The sequence below is a fragment of the Lipotes vexillifer genome, unplaced genomic scaffold (assembly GCF_000442215.2).
Source record: "Lipotes vexillifer unplaced genomic scaffold, Lipotes_vexillifer_v1.1 scaffold95, whole genome shotgun sequence".
NCBI lineage: Eukaryota > Metazoa > Chordata > Mammalia > Artiodactyla > Lipotidae > Lipotes > Lipotes vexillifer.
The window spans coordinates 1338499-1351226 of NW_006791458.1; the positions used below are offsets into that span (position 1 = coordinate 1338499).

The 12728-nt window shown below is 44.2% G+C and overlaps 1 protein-coding gene across 1 annotated transcript in view; it reads left to right on the plus strand.

The window, feature by feature from the left end:
• Nucleotides 1–12728, plus strand: part of ATP10B (ATPase phospholipid transporting 10B (putative)) — a 127310-nt gene that overhangs the window by 96213 nt on the left and 18369 nt on the right. Inside the window, 4 exon segments of the mRNA XM_007464400.1 lie at nucleotides 1256–1332; nucleotides 2678–2803; nucleotides 10782–10982; nucleotides 12358–12438. Of these exon segments, the coding sequence (XP_007464462.1) occupies nucleotides 1256–1332; nucleotides 2678–2803; nucleotides 10782–10982; nucleotides 12358–12438 (485 nt within the window).

Genomic DNA, 12728 nt, shown 5'->3' on the forward strand with positions numbered 1-12728 from the left:
TTGTTCAGTTTTGCTTCTTGGCCCACAAAGCCTAAAATATTTACTATCTGGCCCTTTACAGAAAAAGTTTGCTAAACTCTAGTCTGATGGATAAGGCATCATAGTCTGGAGAAGCCAGGCTTGTGAGGAAGACCTCACTGTTTAGAGCTGTGCCGTCCAACATGGTTGCCACCTGTTATATGTGGCTATTCAAAGTTAAAATTAAATAGAAATTCACCAGCCACATTTCAGTAGTCATAGGGGGTAATGGTTTTCAAATTGGACAGTAAAGATATAGGACATTTCTATCACAGAAAAATCTGTTTGACGGTGCTGGTATGAAAGGTGGCATGTGTGTGTATGTATTTCCATGCCCTAACCTCCAGTTCCCTGAAACAACTGATTCATTGACTGGGAACCCAAAGTGACTCAGTGTACCTCAACCTAAAAAATGGGTCAATCCCATGTTCCTATATTTAGAAACATCACTGAACACTGTCTCTGTCCTTGGACACCATTGACAATCTCTGATGATTTAGCTGTCCAGCATTCCAGTTGTCTTGATATAGTCAGTATAAGTTATACTGAGTGAGGGGAGGTTTGCTGGCCGTGGAAACAGAAAGATCTTAGTTCCAGTGCTTCCGGGTCCCTTCACTACCTGGATTACCCTTGCCGAGCCCCTGTGTTGCTCAAATTCTCTATTTGCTTCCCAGTGAAGCCCACTGTAACACCTGAGAAGGCCTTTTTGGCAAACTGTAAAGCACTGCCCAAGGCTCACATACCATTGTATTCCCAATACCTAACATTGTACCTAAAAAAAAGACACAATAAATATTTGGTAAATGATAAAGAAAGAGTAGGGCTTCTTGTCCAAACAAGAAAAGATCTCTCAGGCTAAAGGCCTGTAGCAGTGACTCTTCCTATAGGACTATTCAGAGCAACATTAAAAGGATTCACTTGTGGGCTTCCCTGGTGGCGCAGTGGTTGAGAGTCCGCCTGCCGATGCAGGGGATACGGGTTCGTGCCCCGGTCTGGGAAGATCCCACATGCCGTGGAGCGGTTGGGCCCGTGAGCCATGGCCGCTGAGCCTGCTCGTCCGGAGCCTGTGCTCCACAATGGGAGAGGCCACAACAGTGAGAGGCCCACATACCGCAAAAAAAAAAAAAAAAAAGGATTCACTTGTGCACAAAATAGGGACAATTTAGTGCCACTTGTATAAAACTTCTCATCGTCACACAGCAGTTGGACCAGGATCTCATGACCTCTCTCCTTTCAGGTGATGGAGCAAATGACGTAAGCATGATTCAAGCTGCTGATATTGGGATTGGAATATCTGGACAGGAAGGCATGCAGGTATCATTTGCTTCAACTCTACTTGTTACTTTCTTACTCTCCTTTATCCTTATTAGTGAGTTAAGCAATTCCCCACAGTGTTGGGGGAATTTATACTGAAGAGCTTTGCAGAATTATCATCTGAAAGGCATATATCCTTGCCTATACATAACCTCCATCACCACAGCCCTACTGCCCAGTCCTTCAGAATAAAGTCGAGTGATCAAAGATGCTTGGCTTCTTATAGACAGCTGGCGATACCCATATTCTAAAGCCAAATAGTACCCAACCATTCAGGGAAAACAAAGCCTTCCCGATTCCATGCTTCCTCCCTGTAACCTCCACCCACATCTAAGTTTGCAGTGCCCTCTGTGAGCAGTGACAGGTGTAGGGACATCGGAAAATATTTTTCAATTGCCATTTTAGTCGTGATGGCTAGATGGACCTATAAGTTGCTTGGTATACCTTAAAAGTGTACCAAAATTACTCACATTCAGCTTGGAACAAGCATACTAACTTGAGCTAATGTTTCCCATTAAGACAGACCCCACCTTGGGGTTTTGAACCATTAACAATTGTATTCCCACCACCAGTGCAGACTTTAGGTGGTGCCTAAATTTGTTGGTGGGGAGGAACGAACACCGTCACCTTTTGAGTGTCTATCGTAGGCCAGCACTCTATTCGCACTTCACACTTATTATCCCAATTAATTTCAGCAGCCACCACCCTGTGTGTTAGGGATTGTTATTCCACTTTTTCTGATGAGGAAACTGAGGCTGAGAGTGGTTAAACGCCCTGACCAAGACTCGGACCAGGATTTATAACCAGGCACGTCCAAACCTCATACTCTAAAAAATTACTATGAACTGGGCCTTGTTTCTGAGTCATCCCAAGGGCAAAAGACACATTTCAGCTCCATGGAAAGGAAGAGCTATCCATCCATCAGCTCCACATGAGACTGGAGCAAATGGCCTTCCTTGGTGGGTGGCCAAGGGTGTTGAGCGGTTTGAGGATCACTTGCATGGAAGCCCCTACTCTCTGGTCAACCATCACATCCCTAGATGGTGCCCAGCACACACTGGTTCACAATAAATGCTTATTGGATAAGTGGAAGGAGGTGCAGGGCCAGAGCAGACCACTGGTCCCTTCTGACCTGCCCTCCTTGGATTCTAGTGGGGTTTGCATTTCCCAGAGGAGAGGGTGGGGTGTCAGAGTCCATAGAGCCACCCAAGGGTGCTACACGTGACAAAGGGTCTTTTAGACCCTACCGGCTGTGGCTCCAGAACAGAGCAGCACCCTCAAGGGAGCCTCTTTGGTGCACTGGCAGCCGTGAATGGAAGCTGATGTGTCTGCTCTGCCCTGTCAGGCCGTCATGTCCAGCGACTTTGCCATCTCCCACTTCAGACACCTCAAGAAGCTGCTGCTTGTGCACGGACACTGGTGTTACTCACGCCTGGCCAGGATGGTGGCGTATTACTTCTACAAGAACGTGGTGAGTAGCCCTGCGGTAACCTCCCACCCGAGCCCTGGGAGTCCTGGCCAGGGGACAGCCAGCTCTCCCCGCTGAAACGGACAGAGCATCTCTATGTAAGGAAATAAGTCAGGCTAACCTGGATTTTGAATCCTGAGACTGTCCCTTCCTAGCTCAGGGACCTCGGGCAAGATAATTCAGTTCTCTGAGCCTCAATTTCGTCTTTGATAAAATGGGGCTAGTACTATTTGGTGACATCATCGTCAACATTGGCAATACTGTCTGGCACGCACCTGGCACATAGGAGGCAGTGTGAGTACTCTGGAGTCTGATCAGATTTGGTTCAAACTGAGGCTCCTGTATTTGGTAATGGCTTCACACCTTAGTTTCCTCATCTCTAAGATGGAGATGGTAATAGTACCTTTCTCGCACACTTGCCACGGGGATGAACTGACAGCTTGTGTGGAAAGTGATTAGCGCTTAGTGATCACCCTATAAAGTTAGCCATTCTTCTTTTTATCATTGTCGCTGCTGTCGTAACTCTTAGAGGGCCTCCATAAATGAGATTTCTTTTCTGACTGCAAGGAAGAAGGATTTGAAGAACAACTCGCCTAACTTGTAGCTTAGGTTTCCTCCCCAGATAGAGTCACCCGGACATTGCAAGAGCAGCACCCTGCCCCTCAGGAGAGTGAAGGGGAAGGTTTCCACCCAAGACCCTGTGTATCACTTCGACATCGCCAGCATTCCCAACAAGGACTTCTAAATAAAATATATATTAGCACAAATGTTTAGAGCAGGGTGGTCATCTGGGTTTTGGTCTTGCCTGACTCTAGCATGCTTTGTGAACTTGAAAGAGTTACTTCAACTCTCTGAGCCTTGGTTTCCTCATCCATAATGTGGGGAGAATAGGACTCTCTCTGTCGCTACAAGTATTATCGAGAGGTTTTAGCATTAGAGCTCTGGATGGCACGGAGCACTATACAATCATTTGAAGGTATGAGTGTTTCTCTGAAAGATATGTGTGTTTTTTGTCTTGTTGATAAGGGCCCAAAGCAGGCACACACCAACTGAGGTATTAAAACTGTCTGAGGCTCTTGTTTGCAAAGCCCTCGATTAACAATGGGCATGGGAAGAAGTCAGAGCACTGCTGTACTAAGGGAGAGAACAGGGCCTGCACTTTTCATTATCTAGCTTGAGGACCTTTGAATAATCCCCAAGAGACTCCAAATAGAATCCAATTCCTTTTTGCATACGGAAAAAGGGAGGATTAAGACCGGAGTGATGGAAGCGAAACACAGTAGCCAAGTAGCAGCTACAGAATGGCATATTTTTTTTCCTCTCACCCCATTCTCCCTGGCCTGCTTTCGGGAAAGTCACAGTTACCCTGACTCGGGAATAAGCATTTCTGTGCGAAGTTCAATGTATATGTAAATAAGCAGCATGACAAAAAATAATGTAAATTCCATACACTGGATGGTACCATTATTTCAGCAAGTCCATGCAAACAAGTCTCTATTTGACCAGAAAGGCTGTGTAGTTAGAATTCAAAATGCCCCCGTTTAATGTTTTTTCCTTGCCTCCAAGAGAATCATTCTTTTGAATAAGCACAACCTCTTCTCTGCATTAAATTTGTGAAATAGAAAAGGAAACATTTCCAGCCAGCCATGCTTTCAGAGCTTAAATGATATTTATTTCCAGCTCAATACCGGGATCGAAATGGCAATACTGATGCCCTATTATCTCCCCTTTGCAATTAGAGGGTGGAGAACTATAACTTCCATGTCGGAAACCAATTTCCGAGGGGATTAAAACCCTGCCTGCTCTGAAATGTGAACAGTGAATTCATTACTGCACTGTAGCTTCTTGGGAGGAAAAACAGGCGCCCAGTCTCAGCGATGCCATCACGGGGTTCAATACGGTCTCCCCGGGGTGCAGAGATTCCAGCCAGGCAGAGCAAGTGGAAACGCACAAGGTCCTAATACGACCTGTGGAAGGAAACACATTTTCACGTTAAAACTCCAGGATGCACGTGAGGACGGTAGAACCAGCAAGATGTACTTAGTTTGTTCAAATAATTATTGAACATCTGCTGTGTCGGGAACATTATCAGGCACTGGGTATAGAGCAGAGATCTAGACCCACGTGGTCCCCACTCTCATGAGGCTCACGGTCTAAATCGGGGCTCTGCAAACTTCTTTTGCAAAGGGCCTGCTCAAGAATACTGTCTTGGAGGTCAGGAACCTTGTATTCTTTTTTCTTTTTAAGGATTAATACAGTTTCAATTTTTTAATTGGATTATTCCTTTTTTAATTTTTGTTTTATATAAGAGTGTACTTGATCTACAGTGTTGAGTTAGTTTCAGGGGTACAGCAAAGTGATTCAGTTATACGTATACCCATTCCTTTTCAGATTCTTTTCCCATATATGTTATTAGTAATAATAACAGTAATAATGTTATTACTGATTATTGAGTAGAGTTCCCTGTGCTATACAGTAGGTTCTTGTTGACTATATATTTTATATTATCTGTTTTATATAGTGTGTATATGTTAATCCCAAACTCCTAATTTATCCCTCCCCCAACCTTTCCCCTTTGGTAACCATAAGTTTGTTCACAAAGTCCGTGAGTCTGTTTCTATTTTGTAAGTTCATTTATATCATTTTTTAGTTCCACATAAGTGATATCATATGATCTTTGTCTTTCTCTGACTTTTCTCACTCAGTATGACAGTCTCTAGGTCCATGTTGCTACAAATGGCATTGTATCATTCTTTCTTATGGCTGAGTAATATTCCATTGTATACATGTACCACATCTTCTTCATCCATTCCTCTGTCAGTGAACATTTGGGTTGCTTCCATGTCTTGGCTATTGTAAATAGTGCTGCAGTGAACACTGGGGTGCATGTATCCTTTCAAATTATGGTTTTCTCCAGATATATGCCCAGGAGTGGGATTGCTGGATCACACGGTAGCTGTTTTTAGTTTTTTAAGGAACCTCCATAGTGGCTGTATCAATTTACATTCCCAACAACAGTGCAAGAGGGTTCCCTTTTATCCACACCCTCTCCAGCATTTGTTGTTTGTAGGTATTTTCCTTTTTTTTTTTTCTTTTTTTTTTGCGATATGTGGGCCTCTCACTGTCGTGGCCCCTCCCGTTGCTGGACGCGCAAGCTCAGCGGCCACGGCTCACGGGCCCAGCCGCCCAGCGGCACGTGGGATCCTCCCGGACCAGGGCACGACCCCATATCCCCCGCATCGGCAGGCGGACTCCCAACCACTGCGCCACCAGGGAGGCCCCTGTTTGTAGGTATTTTGATGATGGCCATCCTGACCAGTGTGAGGTGATCCCTCATTCATGTTCTGATTTGCATTTCTCTTACAGCTAGTGATGTTGAGCATCTTCTCATGTGCTTTTTGGCCATCCATATGTCTTCCTTGGAGAAATGTCTATTTAGATCTGCCAATTTTTTGACTGGTTGGTTGGTTGGTTTTATATTGAGCTGCATGAGCTATTTGTATATTTTGGAGATTAATCTCCTGTAGGTCGCTTTGTTTGTAAATATCTACTCCCGGTATGTAGGTTGCCTTTTCATTTTGTTTATGGTTTCCTTTAGGTCCCATTTGTTTATTTTTGCTTTTATTTCTATTGCCTTGGGAGACTGACCTAAGAAAACATTGGTATGATATATGTCAGAGAATGTTTTGCCTATGTTCTCTTCTGGGAGTTTTATGCTGTCATGTCTTATATTTAAGTCTTTAAACCATTTTGAGTTTATTTATTTAGTTTTGTGTATGGCGTTAAAGAATGTTCTAGTTTCATTCTTTTACATGTAGCTGTCCAGTTTTCCCAGCACCACTTATTGAAGAGACTGTCTTTTCTCCACTGTATGCTCTTGCCTCTTTTGTCATAGATTAACTGACCATAGGTGTGTGGGTTTATTTCTGGGCTTTCTAGCCTATTCCTTTGATCTGTATTTCTATTTCTGTGCCAGTACCATAGTATTTTGGCAACTGTAGCTTTGTAGCATAGTCTGAAGTCAGAGAGCCTGATTCCTCCAGCTCTTTCTTTTTCAAATAGCTTTGGCTATACGGGGTCTTCTGTGTTTCCACGCAAATTATAAAATTTTGTGGTCTAGTTCTGTGAAAAATACCATTGGTAATTTGATAGGGATTGCACTGAATCTGTAGACTGCCTTGGGTAGTACGGTCATTTGACAATATTGATTCTTCCAATCCAAGAACATGGTATATCTCTCCATCTGTTTGTATCATCTTTAATTACTTTCACCAGCATCTTATAGTTTTCAGAGTACAGGTCTCTTTCCTCCTTAGGTAGGTTTATTCCTAGGTATTTTATTCTTTTTGATGCGATGGTAAGTGGGATTGTTTCCTTAATTTCTTTCTGATCTCTTGTTGTTAGTGTACAGAAATACAAGTGATTTCTGTGCGTTAATTCTGTACACTGCAACTTTATCACTGATGAGCTCTAGTAGTTTTCTAGTAGCATCTTTAGGATTGTCTATATATAGTATCATGTCATCTGCAAACAGTGACAGTTTTACATTTCTTTTCCAATTTGGATTCCTATTATTTCTTTTCCTTCTCTGATTGCCATGGCTAGGACTTCCAAGACTATGTTGAATAAAAGTGGCAAGACTGGACATCCTTGTCTTGTTCCTGACCTTAGAGGAAATGCTTTCAGCTTTTCACCAATGAGAATGTTGTTTGCTATGGGTTTGTCATATATGGCCTTTATTAGGTTGAGGTAGGTGCCCTCTATGCCTACTTTTTGGAGAGTTTTTATCATAAGTGGGTGTTGAATTTTGTCAAAAGCTTTTTCTGCATCTATTGAGATAATCATATGGTTTTTATCCTTCAATTTGTCGATGTAGTGTATCAAAATGATTTGCAGATATTGAAAAGTCCTTGCATTCCCTGGGATAAATCCCACTTGATAAGGGTGCACAGTCCTTTTAGTGTATCATTGGATTTGGTTTGCTAGTGTTTTGTTGAGGATTTTTGCATCTATGTTCATCAGTGATATTGGCCTGTAATTTTTTTCATGTGTGGTAACTTTGTCTGGTTTTGGTATCAGGGTGATGGTGGCCTCATAGAATGAGTTTGGGAGTGTTCCATCCTTGCAATTTTTTGAAATAGTTTCAGAAGGATAGGTGTTAATTCTTCTCTAAATGTTTGAAAGAATTCGATTGTGAAGCCATCTGGTCCTGGACTTTGGTGTGTTGGAAATTTTTAATCACAGTTTCGATTTCAGTAGTTGTGATTGTTCTGTTCATATTTTCTATTTCTTCCTGGTTGGGTCTTGGAAGGTTATACCTTTCTGAGAATTTGTCCATTTCTTCTAGGTTGTCCATTTTATTGGTGTATAGTGCTCTCATACAATCCTTTGTATTTCTGTGGTGTCCATTGTAACTTCTCCTTTTCCATTTCTAATTTTATTGATACTTTATTGATACGAGCCCTCTCCCTTTTTTTCTTGATGAGTCTCACTAAAGGTTTATCAATTTTATCTTTCAAAGAGCCAGCTTTTAGTTTCATTGATCTTTTTCTATTGTTTTCTTTATCTCTATTTCATTTGTTTCTGCTCTGATGTTTAAGATTTCTTTCCTTCTACTAACTGGGTTTTATTTGTCATTCTCTAGTTGTTTTGGGTTTAAGGTCAGGTGTTTATTTGTGATTCTTCTTGTTTCCTGAGGTAAGATGTTTATTTGTGATTCTTCTTGTTTCCTGAGGTAAGACTGTATTTCTATAGACTTCCCTCTTAGAATTTCCTCTTTGATTTCTTCAGTGATCCATTGGTTGTTCAGTAGCATATTGTTTAGCCAGAACATCTAGGTCTGGACTCCAGCTTTGTTACTTACTAGTCTGTAACCCCAGCCCCATGATTTGACCTCTTGGAGGCTCGGTTTTCTCAATTGTCAAATGAGGATAGTAGTGATATCCTCATAAGGCTGGTGGATGGACTGAGTGGGTCAGAACAGAGTTTGGCACCTAAGATGCACTTTAGGAGTCTCTGTTGCTGTTGTGTTTGCTGCCGTTGCTATTCTTGGCCTCGTCTGTAGATGGCGTCACTTAGTCACAGTTCCAGCCCCAACTGGCAGAGGGACTTTGGTGTAGTCATTTACCCCATTTGAGCCACTCATGCTGCCTGTGCGTACATGGAGATAAGAGTTATTGTCTTACCCAGCCAGCTGGGGAGGAAGAAGCCAGGCAAGGTGCTCAAAAGGCTAAAAAAAAACAAAACAAAACAAGCAGTCAAAGCCTCATGCGGTTGCTGAACCCTAGTATCAAGGAGACTTTAGCTCTTTGGTTCTTCTTAAACCAATCCTGTCAAGTGCACAAGTGGGTGATGTTAATTTGGGGACTCAGTGTCTGCGCATAGTATATTTCAAACCTACCTACAGCACAGGAATCAGACCAAGCCCTCTCCTTCCCAAATCTCCTCCTCTGAGACAGAACTTCACAAAAACTCATAGGAGAAAAGCCCTCACAGCATCATGGGACTGGAGTGGGAGCGGGGTGACCCGAAGCCCCAGAGCGGCAATGGAGGGGAGCCCGGCCCTCAGAGAGACGCAAGGTCCATCCAGGGTGTCTCAGAGCACCGGGGTGTCCTTCAGAGCCAGGAAACCTCCCATTAGTCATCTTGGCAGAAAAGCCAAAGGATGGAGTTCCTCGGCTGGAAGAATCTCGGTCAGCATTGTTATTATATAATCCAAAAACGGGACTAAGAGGTCTTAGGGGTGGTTGAGGAGGAAGCTTTGAAAACTCAGGGGCTGGTTGTGCCGTGTCCTGGCTGTGAACACAGGCAAGGAGTAACTGAGTAACTCAGAGCCTCAGATTCCTTGTCTGTAGATAATGTTAACTAATATTAACATTATCATCAAGTTATAATATTTAATAATACATAAATATAGTAGTATGATATTATTGGCAATGACATTAATCTTGCTAGGTTGGTGGGACAAATTATGTATACTGCACATCTACTAATGTGGTATATACTAATATAGTATGTCACACACCTGTCACAAACAGGAGCTCAAATAACAATCGTGGTGTTAATATGAATGTTAATGTTACTGGTAGTATTACAATACTAAACAAGAGGCTCTTAAAAAGAACACTGGCCCAGCAATCAGGGAATGAGAATTCTAGCTTGAACACAAACCCACTGAAAGCTCCCTTACAACATCCTTCACCCCTCTGGGCCCCAGCCACGCAGAGCTGAGAAGTTCTCGTTCTAATGCCAGGACCAGCTGCTTCTGTGAGCTTGGTCAAGTCACCAAACCACATCACAATACGTTAGATAGTAATAGTGACCCAGCCCTTCTCAGGTGAGGAGGTCTTGGGTAGGAGGATCTTTCGAAAGCATAAAGCAACTTAGGCACAAGGCTTTCTTCTTCACCTCTGGAGCTGTGTGACCGTGAGGCAAGCGTTGTGAGGTCGACCTCCTCACGAAGTCATCCTCCCGCCAGCCTTCCTGCCCGCGGTCAAGGCTCTCTAGCGTCCCTTCCTCTTACCATACCGCTAACCACAACTACTGCCTTTTGGTGTCACGTGCCGTGGTCTAGGTACTACTAGTCGTATCCAAAAGATGGCAAGATGACGTTCAGAAAGGCTAAGCAATTTGACCAAGTTCACACCCAACTGGGGTGTGACTCAAGCTAGTACATGACCCAGCTGGGGATTCAAAACCAGTCCTCTCTGCCTCCAAAACCCTATGCTCTTAACAATGTATACTTAACAAATCGGTGGAACTCCTTTCAGGTCCTAAAGTAGGTTAGTAGTAGTAGCAGAAGTGGTAATGGTAGAATCTAAGGGATGAAAATTACCTGCAATCCTTATACGACCTTGCCTGTCACAAACAAGGAAACTGAAGCTCCAGGTCTGAGCAGGGACTGGTCAGAGCTCCTAAGCAGCATCTGGTGACCCGGCCGCCCGCGGGTCCTCACTCGCAAGGCCGCACCCTCTGCCTGCAGGGCTACGTCAACCTGCTCTTCTGGTACCAGTTCTTCTGTGGTTTCTCTGGCTCCACCATGATCGATTACTGGCAGTTGATCTTCTTCAATCTCTTCTTCACCTCCTTGCCTCCCCTTGTCTTCGGAGTCCTCGATAAAGACATCTCTATGGAAACACTCCTGGCGTTGCCTGAGCTGTACAAGAGCGGCCAGAACTCTGAGGTAAGGGGCTCGGGCACGGGGGGAGGTGACCTCCAGCTCCTCCCTTGAGGTGTCAGAGAAGGAGTGCTGGGCTGGCGGGTCCTGTGTTCTGGTCACCACTCTGCCACTTACCTCCCGTGTGACCCGGAAACGCTGCTCCCTGCTTCTGGCCTGTTTCTCATTTGCTGTTGAAGGTGATGGACCAGACCAGTGGGTATTTTTCTTTTCAGTTATTTCTTCATTACATCACACATTAATAAAGGGGAAGAGGGCTTACAGAAAGATCCCATCACCCTTATCTGGTCCTTGGCTGTAGGCTTTCAACAGAATGCCCAAGGCTTGGTTTGGGAACCCCTGGACTAAAACCACAGAACAGTCTCTTACAAGGCACAGAGGCCACAACGATGCCCTAGGTGATCTGGAGAAGTCAGACAGCAGGCGGCCCAACTAGCACAGACACGGGCCAGGAGCTTGGAGGCAGGAGGCAGAGAGGGGACCTGACTGCCTCGAAGGGGGAGCTCTGGGAAAAGGGATGTCGGTATGCACGAGGGTACCTTTGCACCTGGGGAAAAGGAGGACAAAGCCAGATGTGGTGCTTGAGAGCTGGTGATATTCTGGGGACAGCCAGTGAAGAACCAAGCCCCATCCTCACCCAGAGACAGGTGGAAAGCAACCCCAGCACTTCAAGCAAGGGAGACGTGGCGATGGCACGCATACATCCTGGGCCCTTCTAACTGTCCCCTTCCCAGAGGCGAGCTAGCTGCGTAATGTCTTCCTTGAGTAACTAACATTAAAAGAAGTTAATGTGGCAAAAACATACAATGTGAACAGTTTCACTTTTCCCAGGGAAGGCAAGAAGAGTGAAGCACAAAACGAGAAAGGTTGTCTCTGAAGCCACTGAGATCTGGGGAACCTGTGACCCTGGGCTGTGATTAAGGGCTCTCTTTCAGGTGCTATTCAGAAACCTCAGAATCTCTAAACTTACCAAGTTTGTATTAGCACTAACAATGTGCTAATGAATGATAATCATTCATTATCATTTGGTAATAATAATTTGGTAATATATTTGGTAGCTGAGCCTTTACTAGCTACCAGAGCACAACTGCATTTAGACCTCTTGAAACCCAAGGAAATAGTTTTTCTCTACTTTCTAAGAGAGAAGAAACAATGCTCAAAGAAGTTTAGTGACTTTCACTAAGGTCACACAGTGCTGGAACTGGACCTGAGGTCTGTCACCCCCAGGCCCATGCTCTTAATCGTTCCATTCTATTGCCTCTAAGATAAGAAGCATTGTAAGTGCCGTGTTGTCTAGTCCAGCCGTGCACAAGAAAGTTGCTTACAAAGAACAGAGGCTTGCTTGGATGGTGGTTACTGTCGATGTGTTATTTCCTGGCAGTGCTATAACCTGCTGACTTTCTGGATTTCCATGGCGGATGCGTTCTACCAGAGCCTCGTCTGTTTCTTTATCCCCTACCTGGTAAGTTGTATGGTCCCATTCTAACCGTACAGATAGCAGGGTAGAACTGGTCCTGTTTATATGAAATCCCAGACTAATAGTTTCCTAACAGCATCTTCAGAGCAGGGGCTCCAAAGAGGAGGCCTGCAGACTCCACCCTACGCTGGTATTCAAAAAGTCAGAATATTTTATCACAACGTCTTAATTTCTGCCAGCTTCTGAAACACTGAAAGCTATTATTACACTGGGTCATTTCTGCCTCGTGGCGAGAATGCAGAGTCGACTCACTGCCCTGCTTAGATTGGGGTGGG